This window comes from Maniola jurtina, chromosome 22 (assembly GCF_905333055.1).
Source record: "Maniola jurtina chromosome 22, ilManJurt1.1, whole genome shotgun sequence".
NCBI classification, from domain to species: domain Eukaryota; kingdom Metazoa; phylum Arthropoda; class Insecta; order Lepidoptera; family Nymphalidae; genus Maniola; species Maniola jurtina.
Window position 1 is genome coordinate 8,543,954 of NC_060050.1, and position 25,567 is coordinate 8,569,520.

The 25,567-nt window shown below is 36.3% G+C and overlaps 2 protein-coding genes across 4 annotated transcripts; one reads left to right on the plus strand and one right to left on the minus strand.

Moving 5' to 3' along the window:
* The first annotated feature begins 1,312 nt into the window (after positions 1-1,312).
* LOC123876902 (nischarin) lies at positions 1,313-5,590 on the plus strand. The gene is made up of 4 exons (XM_045923309.1): positions 1,313-1,918; positions 2,468-2,714; positions 3,337-3,455; positions 4,656-5,590. Exons 1-4 carry the CDS (start codon positions 1,478-1,480, stop codon positions 5,244-5,246), a joined length of 1,398 nt encoding a protein of 465 aa, XP_045779265.1. The 5' UTR covers positions 1,313-1,477; the 3' UTR covers positions 5,247-5,590.
* A 3,165-nt stretch (positions 5,591-8,755) lies between these two features.
* LOC123876896 (eukaryotic translation initiation factor 2-alpha kinase-like) lies at positions 8,756-25,514 on the minus strand. Of its 3 annotated transcripts, XM_045923298.1 has the most exons (16): positions 25,230-25,514; positions 23,568-23,685; positions 21,532-21,682; positions 20,510-20,687; positions 20,227-20,386; positions 19,087-19,227; positions 18,163-18,352; positions 16,747-17,215; positions 16,246-16,386; positions 15,331-15,501; positions 13,953-14,256; positions 13,448-13,609; positions 12,486-12,702; positions 11,589-11,782; positions 10,842-10,997; positions 8,756-9,998 (listed from the first exon to the last, which is right to left on the minus strand). In XM_045923298.1, exons 1-15 carry the CDS (start codon positions 25,370-25,372, stop codon positions 10,860-10,862), a joined length of 2,877 nt encoding a protein of 958 aa, XP_045779254.1. In that variant the 5' UTR covers positions 25,373-25,514; the 3' UTR covers positions 8,756-9,998; positions 10,842-10,859. The 3 variants fall into 3 exon arrangements, with proteins under 3 accessions (XP_045779254.1, XP_045779255.1, XP_045779253.1); XM_045923299.1 differs by having other exon boundaries at positions 8,756-10,997; positions 13,953-14,247; XM_045923297.1 differs by having other exon boundaries at positions 8,756-10,997.
* Between the last annotated feature and the right edge of the window lie 53 nt (positions 25,515-25,567).

Genomic DNA, 25,567 nt, shown 5'->3' on the forward strand with positions numbered 1-25,567 from the left:
ACTGTCAATTTGTTACATAAAATTAAATATATTTTTAAATTACTCTGAATATATTATACTATCAACACATCGATAAGAATATCCAAGTTTATAAAATATTTTAGTGTGTTTTTTTAATAATTTATATTTATTTCGTCCGAATTATCATATTTGCCAACAGTCCAACTATACCACTGAAGTATACTTGCCAAGTCTATCGCCCGGCACGTATAGAAACTAATTCCATATTAATAATTGGGCCTTTGACTATTAGTAAATCCTGTAAACCGAAATTATAACTTTCGGTTAGTACCTACTTAGTAATCCATTATAGTGGTGGTCCACTATATGTCATTTATATTTTGATGGTCGGAATCTGTTCTGTCTGTAGAAATTTGTTATTATGTTCTGTTTATAACTTGAAACTTGTTTGCATGTGCAATAGATACTGTGGCTATTTGGTTTACACCATATTTAAGAAAACAAAATTGACAGTCTAAATATATTGCTATCCCTTTTATAATGCTTCCTGCGCAAAAGGATAGCACTATGTTTAGACCTGTCAATTTAGTTTTGTGTATAACAGAATTAACCCTAGTGTATTTAGAATCTAGTGCGTGCCGGGTTTCAAAATCTATCGAATGTATTGCGAACGTACTGTTAGCAATTTGTGTTGCACAAGTTTGATAAAAATGTACATTATTAATTATTATTTTATAAAATCTTCATATACTTAATTAAAGTTGTGAATAGTGAACTGATTATATTTTATTTCAATTCTCCATTGGCAGCCCACCACTTGGTGGTTAGACGAAATCATACGAATCGCAGGGAGCCGCTGGATTCAGGCAGCGCGGAAATTTCTATAAGAGGCCTTCGTCTATAGATAACATCGGTCTTGAAACAGCTTCCAAATCGAACGTGAACGGACTCAGGTTCAAGCTTGCTAGAAATCTAATTACAAGACTAAAGATGGGTCAGATTGAATTAATAGCAGGTTTCAAGATGTAACTATTAATTATGTAATATATTTTTGGATAAATATATAGGTATGTTTTGTAATATGATGGGTAATTTATCAATAACTCATCCATTTTGATATTTTTGCAGACGTCAAGCGATTGGTTTTTTAATGGCATGTTTCTAAAATATTCTAAAGTTACCCGTCTCCAGAGAACTGATACTTTGTTGCGGCTGTCTGTTCAAAAATGATTATTTTCTGAACTGATGCCAGAAAGTCGGTATGTAATTGACAAATGACTTTTAACAACTGCTGTCAGTGTCAATCAAAGAGTTGTCAATTGTCAATCTCTGTTTCTGGTCGGTGATCTCTGTTTGCTTGTGGTTGGTTGTGTTTGCTTTGCGTGATCCTTTTTCGGAAAATAATTATTTCCGCCGTGGAACTACCTACTTCGCGGATGCTTGGCGATTACATCACGTTCCAACGAAATGCCAAGCGGGACGAATCATTTAGTTCTGTATTAATAAACTGAATAAAATGTCGGCTTTCGTGAACTACAGGAATGAGAGCACAGTGGACGTAGTCGAAGCGACCACAAAAGACAATGTTACGTTCTACAAAATCATTGTTAAAGTGGGATTTATTCAGTGGAATGTATTACATCGGTACAGTGATTTTGTAGATCTCCACGAGAGGCTGGTCAATGACCATGGCGTAGCCAAAGACCTGTTACCACCAAAAAAAGTTATACGAAACAAAACGCCAAAATTCGTGGAACAAAGGCGAGAAGCATTGAACGAATACCTGAAGAACGTTTTTAATTATCTTAAGTTAACCATGCCAAAAGAATTTGCCCACTTTTTAGACTTCCAGATGTATGACATATACTTTTTATTACAAGACTTAGCAAAAAAGCTGTTCTTAGAAGGTGATAAATTGTTGGAGAGTGAAAAATCTCATAAATTTACTCTATTAGAGGTTTGTATTTACTTTTTTGATAATCAACATGATTGGGTAACTCAAACAAAGCATGAAACTTTATCTTTTGATATTAAAACAACACTGAGTATTATTAGATTACAAAATTCAAGGTTAATGTAAAATCTATGAGTCAGTTGACCATGAGACATATTAACTATCCTACTTTACATGTTTTATGAATTTCCATTTTATTAGTTTTTTTTTTAATTATTTACTTACATTATTAGATGAAATAGTTAAGATCTACTAAATATGTTATGGAGTTCCGTAATCAAAACCAATACTAACAGTTATCCAAGAATAAATTTTTTTTTTAACCAAAACCGAACTTTCAAATAGTTTCAGATAAAAGGTTGGGAGGGACTGATTATAGGAAACGTCTTTCTATTTGTTTCACTCTTAAACTGGTAAAGCTATCAGTGAAAGAAATTTTGATTGGATGGCTAGTTTCAGAGATTACCTTCTACATCCAAACTTTACCATTTTAAAATATAAGTGTAAAAATAAATTCAATAAAATGTTCCTTTAAAACCAGTTTGATTTCAGTTGCACGCAATCAGTGAGAGATTTAAAATGGCATGCCCATCAACAGAAAAACAAGATCAAATGTATGACTTCAGCCACATACTGGATTTCTGCTCTCAAGTCACCTCCCTAAGCATAGAAGGAAGCTATGAGAAGCTGGGTACAAGCAATATAGTACCCAATGACTTACGTTTTGATCTCATACCATTCAAGTCTCTAGCAGATTTGAAAATTCTTGGAGTGCCAATGGGATGTATACAAAGTGTTGGTTAGTATTAGCCTATTTATCTCTTAAATTCATATCAACAATCTCTATTTTATAGTAGAAAATAGAGATAAACATATTAGAAATGGACCTTAGACTTGCAACACATACAGTGCCAGATAAGAACAAATGTAATAGATAAAAATTATATTTATTTTGACCCTTAAAGATCTCAATTTTAATGCAAATTTTGAGACAACTTTGTGGGTCAATAAACTATTTAAGAAAATACAACATTTCTAAACAATTATATAGAGGTATAGTTTTACTCCAGCCCACTGGACCAGATAACCTGAAGGAGGCAGCGGGGAGCGGGTGGATGAGGAAGGCGGGGGACCCTGTTAGGTGGCGCGCACTTGAAAAAGCCTATGTCCAGCAGTGGACCGCTTACAGACTGATGGAATGGAATAGTTTTACTATTTGTTAAAGATTCTTGTAGAATAATCATTAGTAGGTAATCTTTACAAAATCTTTGCAAAATGAAAGATGATTTAAAATCTACATTTAACTAGGTTCTAAGCTAGTCAGAATAGTGGTATTTAGGACCGAGTCTTGAATGGTTAGTAACTACTAACTAGCTAAACTATATGATTGTTAAATCATGTTTTTTTAATTTCCATTTCAGGTAGTCTCCGTGATACGCTGACCAGATTGTCAGTTCACATTGCCAGTGTGATATCAATGAACGAGTTTCTGCTGGTTGATGTGCTACACAAAGATCCTTCTAGTCTTGCAGATACTGTGGTTAGTATGGAACAGAATTTTTGAAGCTAAACTTCTCTATGGATGCTTGGAACTTAGTATCACCTCTTGTACCTGTACTCAAGGAAATAAAGGATATGATTATTATTATTACGATTTCAAGTGTAAATTAAAAATTTATAACGCCCCTGACAAGTGAAGGTTACAGTAACTAGAAAAGAGCTGATAACTTTCTAACGGCTAAACCGATTTTCTTGGATTATAGCTAAGAGCACTAAATAAAAATTGGTTCATTAGTTTAGGAGCTACGATGCGGTACAGACGTGAAACTTATAACATCCCTTTTTTGGGTCGGGATCGGTAGTTTTTCAGGAAAATAGTAACAGTTAGTAATTATTAGTATGGAATCGGAATGTTGCCTGATCAAAAATGAATTATTTCTTAGTGATTATTAAGTAGAAGGTCTTCCATAATTCGTAAGTCTAATAACCATTTTAAATTAATTATTATCAATTAATCTAAAAAGCGCAAATGATGTCACATCTACATATTATGTATTTCACACAAGCTCCCATACTAACCGCGCTTTTGATAATAATTATTATTTGGTTCTATTGTAGTTCATTACTAGGTTATCTAGTTTGTTAGTCATTAACTGTGAGTCAGAGTTCAGAACATCTGTTTGTAAGTAGGTTACATCACATGCAATACAGTAGGTCACGCGTGTAGCGCCTTATCTAAGTATGCGCTAATTATTCATTAGAATAATAATATTATTATAAAACTAGAAATCCAAGTGTGAAGCTCGCCCCACTTCGTACATATGAGTATATTACATGTGTAGAAACAAAAATTTTTTTTTACTTTTTAGTGTTTGTGGTTCTTTTGAAATTTTTTTATTTCACAATTTTTTGTTGGTTTTTGTGGCGCTGAATGTAACAAAAATTTTCTGTATATTTTTTTAAGATAATAAATATATATAGTGGCCCCACTGTACTATAATATGCTGTGCCCAGTTAAAACCTTACTGTTTACTAAGCTATTACACTGATTAAGGTACATTACACGTGTAGCTAAACAAAAATTATTTTTTACTTTTTAGTGTTTGTGGTTTTTGAAGTCAGTTTTATTTTTCTTATGAAATTTTAAATACAATATGTTAGTTTTACGCGCACTATACCGTTGTTGCGGATTTTAGACTTTATGGTTTAATCTTTAAGCTAACTGAATTATTTTTTACAGATATGGAAAAAACTGTCGTCTATAAGCTTCGTGAGCAACAACATAAACAAAGTCGACTGGGCGATTAAACTGGTTCCAAAATTACAGCATTTGAATCTTTCATCCAACAAACTAACTGAGCTCTGCGATATATCATGCCTTCACGAACTGAGAGAGCTTAACTTGTCTATGAACAGATTTCATCTATGCGAGAACTGGCATGCTAAAATAGGCAACATAGTCAAAATAGATCTATCCCAGAACAAAATAGAATCTCTACAAGGTTTTTCGAAGCTTTACTCTTTAGAAAGCTTAGATCTAAGTTGCAATATAATAACGGATGTAGAAGAAGTACAACATATTTGTAATTTACCCTGTTTAGAATATCTATGGTTAACAGCGAATCCCGTAGCGTCATCCATAGACTATAGAGTAAAAGTCATAGAGCAATTCAACGCGAGGATGACGGAAATCTGTCTAGACAACGAAAAAGCTTCAGAAAAAGAACTGGATACAGCGAGAGTTCTACAAGCTTTGAGAATAGTCAAAGAAGGCAAGACACCCAGTTTCTTGAAGAATAATAACACGAGTCATAGCTTTAATAGGAGTTGACGACGGAGAATCGATTTGGAATCGATTATTATCGAGTATTTAACGGTTGATTAGACATTTTTTGTACCTAGTTTAATTAAAAAATAAAATATCACATAGTGATTATGGTAGTTACATTATGTACTCGTTTTACGTATTTAGGTTCAATGATATTATTTTACGATAGATATGTAACGTTTATATTACATAGCGTATGAAATATCTACTTTTTACTTATTTAAAAACGGTTTATTGTGTCAACGTAAGTACAGCATTCAGAGAGGGTATTTTAAAATGTACGAGTATTTTTACGAAATTTATAGTAGCTCCGACGAACGGTCCTCCATCAGACAGACAAAATTTTGCAAAAAGAAAAAAAAAAACTATGGATGGATAATGGATATAGTATATTTCTGTTGTATGGATATAATATTACATAGCACATTCCACTAGACTTTGATTTATTTATTTTCTAGGGTAAAACAACTTGATATTATATCTACGCATGAATATGAGGGAAACAGAGTAGTTATTCTTTCTCTTTCTTATGGTGCATATTGAAAGCGAGAGAGCTAAGAATACGTATGTCCTTTTCTTTATTGCACGCGCAGTGTTTAGAAAAGAGCAAAAAATTTGCCGTTATTTGAATTTCTCACACATAATAATTATTGGCTTTATTTAGTATTAGAATTTAAATATAAAAATAATGATATGTCATTTTGACCTTATTCATGTGATAAAAAAATATTGTAAGTATACTTACACCCGGATTCACAAACGTTACTATGAGGTCTCATAGTGCGCTCGAACGCACAGTGTCCGTTCCACCAATCAGAATATGACTATCACGTCAATTTACAATGATCTGATTGGTGGAACCGACACTATGCGTTCGAGCTTACTGTGAGACCTCATAGTAACGTTTGTGAATACGGGTATTAATATTATTACCAACATTTTGACGTAATTTTGTAAAAAAAAGAGCAAAGAAATGGTAGATAATTAGGTGCATTAATTTTATCGTGTCTTTCAACTGTTCACTTTATTTGTTAACCCTTGTATAGATCTAAAAAATGTGACAAATAAATGTCAAAAAAAAAGTAAAAAATGGTGCTTCTCTCTTTTTGACTTATTGTGCTTTAACTTCTGATGAAATAAGATTTTGTATAAAGTGAAGTAATGATTAAACAATACTTATTGGTGCTGTATTAAAAAAATTGCTAATAATATAATTTCCTACCATTATTATTTTAAAGTTTTATTCAACATCTTTTTGCTATACCTAGTTATTACTTAGGTATGTAAAATTTCAAACTTTTTGGGCATCATATTCATTACTAGCTGATGCCCGCGACTTCGTTTGCGTGGATGTAGTTTTTTAAAAATCCCGTGGGAACTCTTTGATTTTCCTGGATAAAAAGTAGCCTATGTGCTAATCCAGAGTATAATCTATCTCCATTCTAAATTTCAGCCCAATTTGTCCAGTAGTTTTAGCGTGAAGGAGTAACAAACATACACACACACACATACAAACTTTCGCCTTTATAATATTAGTGTGATCATCATTTTGGGCATTATTTCATTTGTCAAGTCAAACACACATTGGTGGTTTCGCTATAGTATTAATTTTTTATAAGTCAATAAATAATATTTTGTAAGTATTACTCGTGATTAATGATGACAATGTTTCGAACATTTTGTAATTAGTGTTTTAAGGGTGTACTCTAAGTAATTTATAATAAAAGTTATTTTTAATGTTAGTACCTATGTCTTTTATTCCAAATCCTTTTGCTATTTTTAGGGTCCACGGACCCATGGTCATATGTATGTACGTATTAAGTATGCATGTACGTATTACGTATGCATGTACGTATTACGTATGCATGTACGTATTTCGTATGTACGTACAGTTTCTTTATTCCAATTTCCACCATAACTTATAAATGCCTGATGATAAATAAAATTTATAAATCATCAAACAGTATGCTCCTAGTTGCCCCTGGGCTGAAGATGCCCATCAAGCTGGCAGCATTGTCACGCTGAGTAGCGACGGACCATTGGATTGGAATGCCTGATGTATATCGTAATGGTGGAAACAAATTATGGGACGCGTTTAAGCCGCGGCTAACAGCCACGATATATAGGTGTGCACAGTCCTTTGGGATGTGAGATAACGTTCGGACATCCGAGTGCTCCAGGCTACGTCAGATAGTGTACAGTTCAGTGTACATTTTATTGGCTGGGGGCATACTGTGCGTTGCGGCGCCACACCGCAAAGATTTCACCGTATCAGCGGGCACGAGCGGTGCGGCGCCGCAACGTTGTTATGTCGCAGCGGCGCCGTAGCAGCATTCGTTTACACCATATAATATTATTATATTTAGTGTGTGGAAAATAAAGCTTTATTAATAATAATAATAATAATATTATGAATGTATTCGTAAACAACTGAGCGGTGCCGCTCCGACGTCGCAACGCATTTACCACTCCCCGCCTCGTCTCGGTGGTTGCAAGTCCGGTGCGGCGCCGGAGCGCATCGTGTGACATGCCGCAGATATTTATAAGTAAGACGACGCAGCGACACCGCTCCGGCGCCGCACCGCCGCAACGCATCGTGTGCCCCCGCTCAAAGTCACAGCGGGCAGCCGCGTCCGATATAATTTGTTTCCGCCTAGAAACATCTTCCAGTGATAAAATAAAAAAAACCAATATGGCGGTCGTTTGCGCCATTATCAATAGATTTTTTTTTTTACTTTTTAGTTCATTTAGCAGGGCAGGTCGTGTATTTTATTAATTCTTTTAATTTCTTGTTCCTTACATGGAATGGAAGATAGGCCTGGAATATAAATAAAACTAAAAATATTTCTAACGTTCTTTATTAGGAATTTTCATAAATTCTATAATTAATGGGTACAATATAATAAGAATTAAATCATCAAACATCTATTCTAATATTATAAAGAGGAAACCTTTGTATTTTTGTATGTTTGTATTGAATAGGCTCAAAAACTACTGGACCGATTTCAAAATTTCTTTTACCATTACATAGAGGGATTCTTCCGAATCCGTATAGGCAATATTTTATCCCGGAAAATAGATAGGATTTTTCGTGGTAGTGTCCACCCGTGCGAAGCCGGGGCGGGTCGCTAGTTATTAAATAAAGTAATTTTCAAACGCTTATTGACTACAAGACAGACTAAAAAATGATTTAGTTATCATTATGGGCCACTTCAAACAACGGGGATTCTCACATTGATGAAGAATATGATGATTGATGAATAGCATTTTTTTTAACGTTACTTGCCTAGAATTTAATCTTTTTATGATGGAATTCTTTTCACCGAAGGGTGCCAACGGGATCCACGACTGTCCGTCCCTCCGTCCATCTGTCCACGGGCTATATCTCATAAACTGTAATAGGTGAAGTTGATCACAGAATATGTAGGTATTTCTATTGCCACTATAACAACAAATAATAAAAATATCAAAATGGCCGCCATATAGATTAAAAAAATAATTAAAGTGTGATTTCTTGTACGATAGGACGGAATCCTTCGTGTGCGAGTCAGACTTACATTTGACCGATTTTTTATTCTCAGAATTATTTATACATATAAAAATAACTTTCTTGGCTTTCACTGAACCGATTTTGTTCAATGCCCTGTATGTAAATCTGACTATGCTTCTAAACTAGGAAAGTCCCGTTTAAATTAATTCAGTGGTTTTAACAAAGGCACAAACTTATAATTTTATAATACATAAGTATAAAGGGATAAAAATAATGAGTTTATTTCAAAAACTTTTTTGTTTCTTTGTTATGATATTCCTACTTAAATCTAAACATGGGGCATACCGAAGTATGTCTGTCTGTACAAGCGTACGTACTCTTATAATATGAAACCGTTACTTTGTACATTGTTTCACAATGTCTTAATAATATTTACATACATAATTGTATTATGACAAAAACATACATATAGAACTTCACAATACATCAAAATAAAAAGTATTCATAATTATTTATAATCATTTTAGTATTCATGCTATAGGCGTTTTATTACTTGTTTAGGTCATAGTAATTTGAAAATCAATTTTGGTTTACAGGTTTATACATTTATATATTATATGTTTTACTTACTTTTTATATATTTATATATGTTATCGTTTTTAGGACATGTCTTTATTTTACATTGTAATGAAAAGCTACTCATATAAGAAGCTTATTAAATAAGACACCATTTCTTTCCCTAACCAACATTCATACCAAAATATTTTATTTAACAAACACCATAAAACCATCAACACCAATAAACCAGTCTTTTCCATTAATTAATTAATTATTTATTAATACTTAACATTATTGCTTTAAAATCAAATAAGGCAATGTAAAAGCCTCGATGTAGACCAACCTTAACATTAACACTGGCTTTTAACCATTACTTGATTTAATATCACATTTTAACCTACATTTTACAATTAAAATTAAACTTTAAGCGACTATTTAAAGTACTTAACGTTATGATTAACCTCTTATTAGCAAAAAATAAAACATCAATTAAGCCTAAAATAGCTCAAATGATTTTAGCTTAGATAAATAGATGGATTTAATTTTAGATACTTATATATCTACTTAATCAAAAACCACATCTGAATACCATCCATATATATAAAAACAATGCCACATATATTTTAAATAAAAAAGTGTTGTGAATAATATTGTAAGTTAATAAGAAAAATAATCCACAAGATATACTGTTTTAATAAATGCTTAGGTAAGTATATAAAAATCGACATAATACAGAGGAAGTCAAATGAATAGTGTCAATTTGTTTTTGTCAAAAATTTAGTTGCTAACCCCATAATTAAATAATATACAATAAAAAAAAAACTAGGAAAAAGACTTCATTATAGTCCTACCTACCTTCCAAGTCGCATCGGCAAAATTCGTTTACCGAAAACCGAATGTACACCAAGCAAATACAGACCTTATTACTTGACGTTAAGGTTTTTAACACAAGAACAACAGAGACTCGCGCTGTCTTGCTCATAGTAAGCGCGCACAAAACATGGCGCGTAGTCAACAACCAATAGCGGACGGAGGCGTGCTACGATTGGCTAAGACATTTCGCGCCAATCAAAAATGAAATTTCTGCGCAGGTATATCAGCGTAATTTATAAAAGTGGTACTGCTGTGACGTTTTATAATCCATTATATTATTTAAAGCAAAGAATATTTATTTTACACAAATCCAAAACATGGTTGCTAACCGTAACACAGGTTTTCCTTGTATAGGTGCCAAAGTGCTCCATCGGGTTTCAACATTTATTGTTTACTTTGATCTAGATTTAAGGATTTTCTTTGCTGTAAAAATTGTTTTCTTGGTCGAATAAATAAATATACTCTACGAAATAGCTTCTCCTTTCAGCAAAGGTTGCCTGGTAGAAATTGCTCTAAGCAATAAGGCCCCCTTTCCACACAATTATTTTCTCTGTTTTATTTCTTTTGTGTTGTGTTAATTTTCATGTTATTGTGTGCAATAAATCATCTATCTGTCTATATATTATTATAACTATGGGTCTCATTTTAAAAGCCCTAGTGAACTGGGCTTGAATTTTTCGTCCTTTTTCCAAAGCTCAACAGGCGACGAGTGTAGGCAATGTGAAATGGAACTGCTCGTCTGTACATTGGTATAGAGGAGCGCGCGCTCGCACGCCACTAGCCGTCGGTCTTTGCATCGGGTCGTCGGATAGCATTAACTTTAGCACCTCCGTCTGAGAAACAGGACAAAATACCGTTATAATGCATCCAAACTAATATTGATAAAGCCAAGCCTCTATCTGTTATCTGTCACAGAAAATTACAGTTTCCTACTTGCACACAACTGTATAAATTGAATTATATCTAATACAGTAAAATTAGTTCAGTTAATTTAGTTAAAACTGAATTATAAGTAATCTAATAACTAAGAAATTTAACAATTTTGTAATGCTGTCACTTTTTGGCAACCACATTATGCTCTTGCCAAAAAGTGACAGCATTACAAAATTTAACTAAAACCAACTCGCTGGACTGACGACCTTATGACGGTTGCGGGAAGTGAGTGGACGAGGAAAGTGGAGGAACGTGTGGGTGGTGCGCTCTTGGGAAGGCCTATGTCCAACAGTGGATGTAAACACAAGCTTTACGCTTAATTGGAGGGGAAAGGAGCGTATTTGTCATGATTAGCATGGCTAATATTCTTACTATCAAAAAAAAAAAACAACAGGCTAAATGATTGATTGATTGAATCTTTAAGAACTTCCTAAAAATGTTTTCTACATATTTTGCATTTAGCTAAAAAAAGACAATATCAGATTCCTCACCTCATTTGGATAACTCTGCTGGAATGGTTCAGGATAGTTTCCATTCCTAAGTCGCATCAAACAGGACACCCTCTCGGCCTCTGTTCCAAATGGGTGTAACAGCTCAAACAATACAAGGCCTAGCGAGTAGATGTCCACTTTGTAACTGTATGGACGGCCTAGCAACTGTTCTGGAGACATGTACAGATGGGTACCTGGAAAAGTGAGTATTGTTTAAGGATTGTTTTAGTGTACGAAGCATTTTATCTCACTAATATTATAAAGGCGAAAGTTTGTGTGTGTGTGTTTGAATGTGTGTTTGTTACTCTTTCACGCAAAAACTACTTGGACAGATTTGGCTGAATGGAGATAGATTATCTTTTCCTACTATTTTTTACTACTACTTTTCATCCCGTAAAAATCCACGGTTCCAGAGGGACCTCAAAAGGAAAAACGGAACTTTCATAGTATTACTTAGTTGTCTGTCTGTCTGTCCGTCTGTCTGTCGTGTCTGTCAAGAAAACCTATTAAACTTCCCGTTGTTCTAAAATCATGAAATTTGGCATGTAAGTAGGTCTTATAGCACAAGTAAAGAAATAAATACGAAAACCGTGAATATGTCATTATTATATCATACCAAAAAAAATTAAAATGTGTTTACGAAAAATTTAATTCACTAAATCACATATAGATCGCGCAGACCGTTATTAACTTGCAGAGTTCTAAATTAAAGTGTTAGGTATATCTTGTAGGATGATCTTGGAGGACCCTTCGTATGCGAGTCCGACTCGCACTTGGCCGGTGTTTTTAAACATATATCCACGCGCAGCAAGAAACTCTGCGAGACAATTACTGACAAACCTTTAAAATTATGAATGCATAAGGTGAATATGCATAGCTTATGGTGTAAATGCTTACCAACTCTATGCGTATGACTCGCATAAGCATTTATCTCCTGCGGATGTTCGCCATCTTGGGAGTTCTCTGTCATAGTGGTCACAAGCCCAAAGTCCCCCACTTTGACCTTCCCGTCCGGCGCGAAGAATATATTGCTGGGCTTGAGGTCTCGATGTATGAGACCTGCGAGGTGGACGTATTCCACTGCTGACACTATCTGACTGAATAGTGTCTTGATCTGAAACAAGAAAAAGAGACTTATTTTAAGCCCATTGGCATATTATCAGTCGCCGATTACAGTCGACACTGCTTAGTTCCAAACGCGCCCAAGTCTGAGAAGCAACCACAACAAACTCAGCTGCATATTCTTTTTTTTTAAATATATATATATATATTTTATTATTTAGTTTATGAGTCGGTATGGAGCAAAGCGCACTTCAGCGACGCGACGCGGCAAATATCAGAGCAATAATATAAAGGCGAAGGTTTGTGTGTATGACTGAATGGATTTGGCCGAAATTCGGGATGGAGATAGATTAAACCCTGGATTAACACATAGGCTACTTTTTATCTCGCAAAATCAAAGAGTTCCTAGGGGATTTTTAAAAACATAAATCCACGCAGACGTAGTCGCGGGCGTCAGCGCATTTGAACGACGCGACGAGGCAAATATAAGTTACTAGCCGATGCCCGCGACTTCGCCCGCGTGGATTTAGGTTTTTCGAAATCCCGTGGGAACTCTTTGATTTTCCGGGATAAAAGTAGCCTATGTGCTAATCCAGGATATTATCTATCTCTATTCCAAATTTCAGCCAAATCCGTCCAGTAGTTTTTGCGTGAAGGAGTAACAAACACACACACACACACACACATACAAACTTTCGCCTTTATAATATTAGTGTGATATGTATTTGTATGGAGCAAGGCGCTGCCAGGTGGGGTCACGCAGAGCAGCGCAAATACGTTTGGACCTCAAACCTTACCTGATCCCTCCTAGCTTCCCACGTTCGGTTGTTCCTCAGCCAATCGTGCAAACTGTCCCTTCTGCACAACTGCATCTGTATGTAGAGGTACATCTTACTGCCGCTGGATTCTTCAGGCGCGCGCACGCACATGTCTAGCGACCAGTGACGTGTGTGACCCTTCTGGAAAAGTTATTTAAAGTTTTAGAACTATGTCTATACTCTGCCCACATAGAGAAGCTAGTGTAGGGCTTTCTAAGGCACTAGGTCTCAAGTTCAGCGCACCGTCAGCAAGATATCACCTCATGCAGGCGTTAAATTAGATTAAAAATGTAAGAATCTTAGAATAAATTTAGTCAAAATCTATCTTCGTTTTATTCAAAAATCCTTCTGGCTGCCGCTTGTACGTAACTAGCATTAACTATTTTTAATGACCAACCAATCACAAAGAACCTATGTTTTTGTACTATCCACGAAAAAAGTTAGTACGGAATACATAGGGTCGGTACTAATTCAGGAAACATACCTTTTTTTTCTTACTAAGGCTGTCTTTGGCAAAACTGACGCTCTCCTTAACTTTCTCCAATATCTTATTAGAGATGTCCTTCCTGGCTTCTGACAAGCCACTAGAATGTTCCGAGGGATTCTGAGAATTCGCGAACACTATGAAGGAGTCATCGTTATCCCCACTCCCGGCGTTTTTCGACAGCATGTTAGGGAGAGTGACGTCACTGTTGAAACGTTTGGTGGGGGACACTGACGTCAGGTGGGGGTCTTTGGACGCGTTCTCGCTGAACACTATGCTGAACGAGTCGTTGCAGCTTAGCGACCTGTAATATGGTATTATGTTCTTATTTAATTATGATAGCATGTTATATGAGTGTGACGTCACTAGTGAAACGTTTCGTGGGGGACACTGACGTAAAATGGGGGTCTTTGGACGCGTTCTCGCTGAACACTATGCTGAACGAGTCGTTGCAGCTTAGCGACCTGTAATATAGTATTATGTTCTTATTTAATTATGATAGCATGTTAGGGAGTGTGACGTCACTAGTGAAACGTTTGGTGGGGAGTGCTGACGTCAAATGGGGGTCTTAAGACTTGCTGAACACTATGCTGAACGAGTCGTTGCAGCTTAGCGACCTGCAATATGGTATTATGTTCTTATTTAATTATGATAGCATGTTAGGGAGTGTGACGTCACTAGTGAAACGTTTGGTGGGGAGCGCTGACGTCAAATGGGGGTCTTAAGGCTTGCTGAACACTATGCTGAACGAGTCGTTGCAGCTTAGCGACCTGTAATATAGTATTATGTTCTTATTTAATTATAACAGCATGTTAGGGAGTGTGACGTCACTAGTGAAACATTTAGTAGAGGGATGCTAACGTCAGATGCGAGTGTTTGAGGAGGTAGTATGACGTAACGGCGTAAATCTTCTTGAAGTCTTGTGAAATGATATTAAAAAGGAATGATAAAAGGCAGAAAAGAAATGAAACCATGTATATTTCCTAAAAGGACACTTAAAGAAATATATGCGGTGATTTCTTCTGTGATTGACGAAAAGTTACCTAAGACAGGGAAGAATGGCTTTTGGGTAAAAAACCAAGGTTTTTTTAAATTTTAAGTCAATCAGCATTTCCTAAATCTATATTTAGAAATTTCCTGTAAAAAAAACCGGCCAAGTGCGAGTCTGACTCGCGCACCGAGGGTTCCGTAGTCAGGTATTTTCTCCGACATTTTGCACGATAAATCAAAAACTATTAAATAAATAAAAATCTGTTTTATAATGTTTTACATAGGTTTTCTTGACAGACATACAGACAGACAACAAAGTGATCCTATAAGGGTTACGTTTTTCCCTTTGAGGTACGGAACCCTAAAAATCGACATACAAAGTACCTACCGGTGTCGTCTGGGTTCGGACAGTTTCTTCTCATAGTCGAGAGCGTCAATACAGTCGTCACACTTTTGCAGGTTAAGTGTGACGCTGCCTCCCTTAACTGGAGATTTGTCAGCCGGCGACGCGGGCGAAGTGTAGTCTTCTGACATCACTACTGATGCACCGCCCAACTCGCTGTGTGGACAAACATTATGTACAGTCAACGGCCGTAAGTCGTTTAGCACCTTAATGATCATATGGCACGGTTATGCACATGCGTTAGTTGTGTGTGGCGTGTTTACAGAAAAAGGTCCTAAATACGACAGGTTTTTGATGCAAATAAATGATTGATTGATTGAATAGTTTCGTGGAATTGCTACTCGAATTGTGAGGCCGAGCGTACATACATTTAATTTAGAAAATGTCTAGACAGCCGCAAACGGTTGTTGGATTTAAAAATTGTACGGCAACAAATAAAGGATGCCGACACTTCCATTAAAAATAGAACTTTAAAAGGTTCGTTTCTTATCATTAAAGAACTAATTTTTATTCCGACCACATGGTTTTTTTTTAGATTTTTAAATTTGTTACTTAACGCAAATAAAATATTCGTTCAAAAACTTATGGAGCTCTAAAATTTTTCGGTTAATCTTAAGGTATTCGGTAGTATGCCTCGTAAGGTAGCTCACCCAATATGCGTCCCTATATCCCCGCCTATTCGGTGAAGTGACGAATTATTATTATGCTCATGTTGCAACTTCGCTAATGCACATGCACAGCTCTGTTTCAGTGACGTCACTTAATATTTAAAAGCTCCTTAAATATTTACTAACCATTTTTGATATTTGGTGATTAAAACCAGAAAACGTCAACATAATGTAAGGAGCTCTTAAATTTTAAGAAGCGTTTCAGTGTTCGTGGTAAATACCTCTAGATTACCTCATCCAGTAGGCGTCCCTTTGTTCCTGCCACTTCGGCGGAGGTTCTTCCAGCCACGCGTTGAAGTAACGAACTATATGCTCGTGTTCCAACTTCGCTAATGCACGTACTTCACGTAAAACGCGTTCACGTTTTGATTCCCTAAAAATAAACACAATTTCTTCGATTTTTTATTGAAACTATATCTTTTCAATAGAACAATAAGACTTCAATAGAATCTTCTTTCTGAACCAGTGGTTGATCTTGACTGTTAAAGTGATATATCTACCAAAAACTGTGATGCATCTCAACGGAGTGAAATCGTATCGTATCTTCGAGAATATTCTGTGCCATTGTTCTACAGGGTTCTTTCTTAATATCTAACTTTAGATTCGTGAGTAAAGCGGAACTAATAGCGGTAAGAACTTCTTTCCCACCAGATCCATACTGAAGTATTAGTAAGGACTAAGAAGGAAGAATTTTGAAAACCTGGTTAGGCGTTGCTAAATAATAAAAACTCACCGTTTCGGCAAAGTGATCCTCTTCACAGCATACGAACAATGATCGATATTGTTCCTCGCCTCAAAAACCACGCCGAATCCCCCTTTACCCAAACACCTCAATGGGGTAAAATCGTTCTCGTATCTTCCAGAATATTCTGTGCCGTTGTTCGACGGGGGTCTTTCGTAATGCCTCTCCACGACTATGACCTCCTGGTTTAAGGGTAGAGGGGTGGAAGGTCTTATCTTGGGGGCAAAGAATCTCGGCCAGATCATTAGATTCATGAGTAAAGCGGAACTGATGGCGATTAAGAGGACCTCTTTCCACCAGAACCATAGAGAATAAACGTGGACATGGACGTGATGGTGGTCGTTTGGTTGGTCATCACTGTTGTTTGGGAGGACAATGTCGGGGCCGTCGAAGGAGTCTTCGTTGACTTGGATCGATTGGTCACAGGTTTCTTGTAGGTAGAGGAAGAATCCTGTGTTATCTATGGACAAAATGTAAGTACTGAAAACTCAAATCACTTATTGACGCAGATGACACACTGACATGTGTCTATTATTTTATTACAATTTTTAGTTTGGTTACAATTATGAGAAACTCCGTGGCGCCACCCGAATTGGATTTCCAGCTGAAAATCAACGCTGTATATTTTTAACCCCCGACCCAAAAAGAGGGGTGTTATAAGTTTGACGTGTGTATCTGTGTATCTGTGTGTCTGTGTATCTGTGTATCTGTCTGTGGCATCGTAGCGCCTAAACGAATGAACCGATTTTAATTTACTTTTTTTTGTTTGAAAGGTGGCTTGATTGAGTGTTATAATCCAAAAAAATTGGTTCAGCTGTTTAAGAGTTATCAGCTCTTTTCTAGTTTTCTTGTAGAAAAGAAGGTTAGATAACCGTTAGGTTCTTAATATTATGTCAATTGACAAATGTCAAGCTGTCAAGATGGACGTTGCCTAGATACATAATTATTTATTTGAAAATGATGTTTTGGAAAACTCGGATACTTGGATCGTAGGCGCGGAATACTCCGAGAAAATCGGTTAACAGCCGTTTGAAAGTTATCAGGTCTTTTCTAGTTACTGTAACCTTCACTTGTCGGGGGTGTAACAAATTTTTAATTTACACTAATTGTTTGTGTATGTGTAAAGGCATACAGCATTTATGCAGAGTTGGGACCTTTTTTTTTGGATTGTGCCACACATGACACAGATTTTTTCCGACGCTTCTTCTGCTTGAGGTTTTTTGACTTTAAAGCTCAAGTATAAGAGGCGCCGGGATAACCTAACCCGTAGGTAATGTGTGGCTAAGCTTTCGAAATAATAAAAGTTATTGCTTTCTTTATTTTCTGTTTTGTTGTTTTAAGTAAAGTTGGGACATAGCACCGCGTGGATATGGATTCCGGAAGAGAAGAGGCAAAATAATTACTAACCTTTCTTTCCAAAGTTGCCGTGCAAAGCAACTGCAGATAACGCATTGGAGTCGGCGTCATGTGGTGGTAATAGGGATGTGTCGCTATCGGTAAGTAGTGCTGTAGATTGTTTCAGCTTCCACGGGATTGGCTTCACTGATATCGATGTTTGTAACTTCTGGGCGTATAGTACGCTCTCTTGAATGTATAGCTGGAAAAATTTGCCTAGTTATTTTATAATTAGTTGTTTTTATTATTTATAATTGTTATCTACACTTCAAGGTTAAATATTACATACTATCCATACTAATATTATAAATGCGAAAGTGTGTCTGTCTGTCTGCTAGCTTTTCTCGGCCCAACAGTCCAACTAATTTTGATGACATTTGGGGATGGACATAGGCTACTTTTATCCCGGAAAATCAAAGGGTTCCCATGGGATTCTTAAAAGCCCATACGTTTTACCGATTTATATGAAACTTGGTACAGAGGTAGCTTGCATCCCGGAAATTGACATAGGCTAATATACATATATAACTTTTAGGCTATATATAACTTTTTATCCCGGAAAATTAAAGAGCTCCTACAGGTATTTCAAAAACCTAAATCCACGCAGACGAAGTCGCGGGCATCATCTAGTTCTTTTAGTATAAAAAATCGAAAGCACATTAGGCGACCTCCCTGGTGCAGTGGTGAGCGCTGTGGTCTTATAAGTAGGAGGTCCCAGGTTCAATTCTCGGCGGACAGTTTGCATCCGATAACTTGCATAAGTAGTAATTTTTCATACCATCCGATTGTGGACGGGATGACGGTAGATGGTCTGTTGGTTTCATAGTCATTTATCTACGGATTTTAATTTTTACTTTACTGATTTATTAGTTTTGATCGATATTTTCATTCCATTAGAGCTAAAGAATTAAATAAGAAACTATTGTGCATTGTTACCTGTGTATCGTGTACTCCTAAGTACAGCGAAGGTACAGAAGGATGGACTTCAGCGATAGCCTGAGCGGCTTCCCACAATACGTCCATGTGCTCAAGTAAACCTCCTTGGAGCCTCCACATGTTCGCTACTGGTGCGTCTAGCTAAAGAGTAGAATAGAATAAATTTTTATTCAAATAAACTTTTACAAGTGCTTTTGAATCGTCAAAATAATTTACCACAAAGCGAGAGAAAATAACATATATGTCATAGTTAATCATTATCATCATCAATCCATTGTCTGCCCACTTCTCAGCAAAGGTCTCCTCTCAGAATAAGAAGGGTCTAAACTCTAGGTCAATGTCCACTTGCAATGTCTGCCAATCCGCACTTGGCCTGCACCCATTGTGCATATTAAAAAAAATAGTGATTTTCAGATTTTTCTACTTAGCAACACCACATCCAAGGGGACAGCGTGACAATTTTGGCCACGCGGTCAAAAGATCCTTGTCACACTGTACCATCAAATACAAATAGTTAGAGCGTTGTTCAAAATACGAATTTTGATGTAAAGAGATCTCGATTTTTGACGGTACCAAGATATGAGTAACTAACTTGGGTCGGACTGGATTGGATTGGATTGTACAGATTAGAACTAGCAGTACGTCATCTATACTAATAAATAAAATTGGAGTGTCTGTCTGTAATTTCGAAATAACTACCGCATATTAAGGTCATATGGTTATTTGAACGATACTATAACCGAATCACACGTTTTTAAAATTTTTGTCTGTCTGTCTGTCTGTCTGTTTGAAAAGGCTAATCTTGGGAACGGCTGAACCGATTTTGACGGGATTTTCACAGACAAGTAGAGAATTGACCAGGGAGTAACATAGGCTACTTTTTTAACCGACTTTCAAAAAGGGAGTTGTGTTTTTCTACCTATGTACACCGAAATCTCCGAGATTTCTGAACCGATTTGCGTCGTTTCTTTTTTAATCGATAGAGGAACTTTGCGACATTGTTTTATAAAAAATTTGGATTCCAACTCCTCAATCCTGATGCTGCAGGGGATTTGACCAATCCACGCGGGCGAAGCTGCGGGCATCAGCTAGTACTAAATAAAATTGGGTTTTGGATCACACTGAGTCGTTTAAAGTTACCTTATGTTGCCACAAGGGCAGGTTTGAGTCGGACTTCCTTACAGCCACTACGCCCTCGGGTAAAGCGACAGCTATCGCGACCGAAGTTGGTGGCCCGCTGGCACCGGCGCATTCTCTTCGGCTCAGGGCCATTTGGTGCTCTGCTACGCTGAAGTTCCATCTAAAAAACATTAGTAAGTATTCAGGATTGTACATTTTAAAGCTACAAGCCGTGGTGCGGTTGCACCTAGTTATAGCCGGTTACAACTGGTTCTTCTATCTGGAACACAATTCCAATACTCACTTTTCAGTCCCAGAGCGTGGGTCCAAAGCTCTCACAGTGTTAGAATGTCTCCTCAACACTAGAACATCGCGCCCCGCACTCGCCGTCTGTTGCTCGCTGTTACACCCACTGGAGCTACATTCGTATATGATTTTGCCATTGTGTGCATCAACACCGACCCATAAGGTTTCTCTAGCACCTGCCGACAATTTTTTTTAAATAATAAACAAGATTACTGCCACCCGTGGACATTTGCAGCACCAGAGGAACCGCCAATGTGTTGCCGGCTTTACAGATACCAGGTCCAAACTGATATATGTATAATATTATTTGAGTTGATAGTGACCAAATACCAATATCTGTTTTGTCGCCTTTTTTTAGTAACATTATATTCAAAACTTAGAATATTCATACAGTAAGATATGAATTTATAATAGCTCCAAACTCGTGCATTGTGATTCATTAACTTATTATATCACCAAGGTATAAAATTACTGACCATAAACCTATTGATAAGATAAGATAGTGCAAATAGGTAAACAAATAAATCATTTTGATCGAATTTCAAGCCTAAACAGAAAATTCTTTTTAATGTCGCACTTGATATTTGATTGCACTATATTTATCAGCTTTTTATACTTCAATGACAATGCAGTGATAACTTTGTCTTTACACTTTGGTGTGAAGTACTTTTATAATTTAAATACCAATAGAGACTCTTTATAGATTACAAGCTTTATAAGAAGTATTGAGGTCTTAAACTAACATGGTTTTCTAAGTTGATGGCCGTTTCACACCAATTGCGTATGCAGCACGTACACGTGATACGTGCGTAGTGACGCGCGTGAACCCATAGACGTAACTGCACGCGTTACGTCTACGTGAACGTTCATGCCACGCAAGCGGTGTGCCATGTTTCATACAGTTCCATACATTATAACGCAATGGGACGCGCTACGTCTACGCTTACGCAGCCTGTGTAAACGAGCTCTAAAAGTAGCAAACTAGCTCTTAAAGTATGTAGAATACACTAAAATCCTTACCAGCTATGACCAAATCTTCGGAATATTTGAACGAAGCCGACAACAGCTGGTCAGCGTCAAAGGGCAAAGGCTCGATCGAGTCACCGCTCAGGCTGTAGAGAGTGCCGCGTAGGGATGGCACCAACCGCACCCATTTGCCATTTGATGTCAACTGTTAAAAAAAATCTGTCAAATTCGAGCCGGACTCCCACACAAAGGATTCCATACCATCGAACACGATTTTTCAATTATTTTTAATTTTATGGCGGCCATTTTAATTTTTTATTATTTGTTGTTACAGTGGCAATAGAAATACACATTCGGTGAAAACTTCAACTTTCTACCTATTACAGTTCACGAGATACAGCCCACTGACAGACGCCAGACGGATAGATAGACGGACGGACGGACGCGCGGACGGACGGACGGCGGAGTCTTAGTAATAGGCTCCCGTTGCCACCCTTCGGATAAGAAACCCTGACTAGAGTTTTTTAATACATGAACAGAAACATGTTTTTTATTACCTATCTATATCAAAATAATCACACTATCACACTAATATTATAAAGGGGAAAGTTTGTATGTGTTGTGTGTGTGTGTGTGTATGTTTGTTACTCCTTCGCGCTAAAACTACTGGACGGATTGGGCTGAAATTTAGAATGGAGATAGATTATACTCTGGATTAGCACATAGGCTACTTTTTATTCCGGAAAATCAAAGAGTTCCTACGGGATTTTTAAAAAACTACGTCCACGCGAACGAAGTCGCGGGCATCAGCTAATTAAGAATATAGCTACTCAGTCATAAATAATCTACCTATCTATACCAGCTGTATTGAGCGATAGCTTTATAAAAAAACCTTAAGGCTGACTCATACTTCACATAATAGAATGCAGGTGAAAGCAAATTAAATAAGATACAGTAAAACTGGTTAGATGACTCATAAGCTTGAATTTTAAATCAACTCAGCGCTCTACAATACCTATCAACTTCCTTTCCGAGAAATCTACTTACCTGTTCATTTAATATGATTATGTAAATCATTACAAACCTGATAATAATGAGATTTTTTATAGCAGGCAAAACAAAACAGGACTTACAAAGTAGTTAACTTATTAGTTAAGGAAAGTTTAAAATGTATATGCTTGTATTTTTATCAGAAATATGTTTATTTGTATAAAATATAAATAGAAACTCAAGGAGAACATGTTTGTTTACAAAGCTAGTTGATGACTTCTAGAAAATCTCTTTTTATCAATATTTCAATAGATTTTAAGAACAACTAGCTGATACCCGCGACTTCGTTCGCGTGGATGTAGGTTTTTAAAATTCCCGTGGGAACTCTTTGATTTTCCGGGATAAAAAGTAGCCTATGTGCTAATCCAGGGTATAATCTATCTCCATTCTAAATTTCAGCCTAATCCGTCCAGTAGTTTTTGCGTGAAGGAGTAACAAACATACACACACACACACACACACACACACACACACACATACAAACTTTCTCCTTTATAATATTAGTGTGATAGTTAGTAAATCTGTATATTTATAAAAGGTCTAAATGACTGGTTTATCAACACACAGCTCAAACTACTGGACTGATCAGGCTGAAATTTAGCATGCAGATAGCTATTATGACGTAGATATCCGCTAAGAAAGGTTTTTGAAAATTTAATCCTTAAAGTTCAAATCATGCGGACGAAGTTGTGGGCATAAGCTAGTAAATGATATAGAAGTAAGTAGGACACATTACATTGAACAAGAAACGGTTTATCTGAAAATGTCTTCCAAAGTAGATGCCCTAGACAACCTCGTCCATGTGAATTTAGGTTTTACAAGAATCCTGTTGGAAATGTTTAATTTTTGGGAATAAAATAATAAGCCTATGTCCACTTGCCGAATGCAAGATATCTCTCTATCGAAAATCGATAGACAGACAGACGCATTCCCACATTTATAATACTTCTTAGTATGGATTAAGTATGTTTGTTGTAAAATACATAGCAAAAAAAACATGTAAAGGCATATTCGCATCATAAATTAAACATCTTGCTTACCTCAACATGGTGTAAATTAGATGAAAGCAATGGCTGAGTTTCCAGTGCCCAGACTTTGATCCCATCTTCAGTAGAGAAGGCTGTGACCTTCCCATCGAGTGTGCTTACTATAACCAAGCTGCAAAGAAAGTACAAATAACAAAATCAGTCAAGTGCGAGTTGGCTTTGCACACAAAGGGTTCTGTATCATTGTAAAAAAAAATACTTTTTACATTTTAATGGCTGCCATATTGAAATTTTTACTATTTGTTGTTATAACGGCAATTTTGTAAAACATTTACCTCTCTGTCTAATCATGAGATATGGCCCACTGACACACGGATAGAGGAGGCTTAATAATAGGGTCCCATTGCGGGAAGCTGCAATTTCTTGTATAGTATAGCATATTATTGTAAATTGAACAATTCAAAAGAGCAACCGCCGAGTTTCTTGCTCGTTCTTCTCAGTAGGAACGGCATTTTGAAGCAGTGGCTATTTTGACAATTCAAAAGCACAAAAGTTTATTTGAATAAAAATCTATTCTATTTTATTGGCAGCCTTTAAGTCCCAAACTTTAATAAATAAAGTATTAAAAATAATATAACTATACAGGTTATTAGCAGGTAACATTATGGGTCTAACATTATAATTATAATGTCAGTCTGTTTTTAGGGTTCCGTACCTTAAAAGGAAAAACGGAACCCTTATAGGATCACTTTGTTGCCATCTGTCTGTCTGTCTGTCCATCTGTCTGTCCATCTGTCTGTCCATCCGTCCATTGTGTCTGTCAAGAAAATCTATAGGGTACTTCCCGTTGACCTAGAATCATGAAATTTGGCAGGTAGGTAGGTCTTAAAGCACAAGTAAAGGAATAAATCCGATAACCGCGAATTTGTGGTCACATCATTAAAAAAATAAATTTAAAATGTGTTTATATTTTCAAAGTAAGAAAACTATACCAAGTGGGGTATCATATGAAAGGGCTTTACCTGTACATTCTAAAACAGATTTTTATTTATTTATTTATTTTTATGCATAATAGTTTTTGATTTATCGTGCAAAATGTCGAAAAAATACCTGAGTACGGAACCCTCGGTGCGCGAGTCTGACTCGCACTTGGCCGGTTTTTTCTTTCATATTGTATAACAGGAGTGGGCCTATACCTATATTATCCTGACCCACAGTTCAAGATAGCGCGAACTAACGGTCTACTAGTGCCCATCTAGTTTGCAGGTCACATACTAAAGTTGCTGTTACAGTATTATATTTATCATTTAAAAAACCAACAAGCATACAATGTAATTTGATTACTGGCTTTGCATATATACATTATACATGCATATAATTATAAATTTAGGTTAAAAGATAAGTTATCAAGGTCGTCATAGATAGGATTAGTATTAGGATTTGTAATGATCATTTCTACTTCTCCTAAATGATTTTTTATTTCTAAATCTAACATGTTCATACATGTTCAAACTTCAAACAGGTTGCTAATCTATCATAAATAAGCATAGTCTCTGCGCCAATAAATTGTAATGCAAACAATACTTGTTTACAAATTCTACAGACTTTTATTCAGGAATTCAAGTCTGTTTTCCTCTTATTTGCTTAGAGTTAATGACAGCTTTTACATTAGAATTTTACGTTTATAAAAGAAACTTCAGGTAGAAATTAACTTACTCTTTATAAGCTGATGCATCGTTAGCAGTGTGGGGGTTACAGAAGGGCAACTTCTGGATAGTATCAGCTCGAATGTATGATACAAAACATGTAAGCACGAACGCCGCTTTCAAAGCAATCATCCGCCAATACCACGCCGACATATTATTATTGCAAAATTATATGTGCACATCGCAAAACCCCTCGCACTGATTTTTATTTAGAATATGAAACTTTCCTCCAAATTTACGATTTTAAAAATATTAAAAACAACAGCCACAGACGACCACTGCAAGGCTTCCACGTAAACTGTCAATGTCAAGAAAATTGACAGTTGACATTGTCAATTTTCTTTTTTT

Excerpts from the sequence above, each read along its gene's own strand:
- LOC123876902 (XM_045923309.1), top strand. The coding sequence starts at position 1,478 with ATGTCGGCTTTCGTGAACTACAGGAATGAGAGCACAGTGGACGTAGTC. Across the intron at positions 1,919-2,467 it reads ATAAATTTACTCTATTAGAG|TTGCACGCAATCAGTGAGAG; the intron begins GTTTGTATTTAC and ends GTTTGATTTCAG. Across the intron at positions 2,715-3,336 it reads GGGATGTATACAAAGTGTTG|GTAGTCTCCGTGATACGCTG; the intron begins GTTAGTATTAGC and ends TTTCCATTTCAG.
- LOC123876896 (XM_045923298.1), bottom strand. The coding sequence starts at position 25,372 with ATGTCGGCGTGGTATTGGCGGATGATTGCTTTGAAAGCGGCGTTCGTG. Across the intron at positions 21,683-23,567 it reads CTAATTTACACCATGTTGAG|TTGACATCAAATGGCAAATG; the intron begins GTAAGCAAGATG and ends TTTTTTTAACAG. Across the intron at positions 11,783-12,485 it reads GAGTCATACGCATAGAGTTG|GTACCCATCTGTACATGTCT; the intron begins GTAAGCATTTAC and ends TCACTTTTCCAG.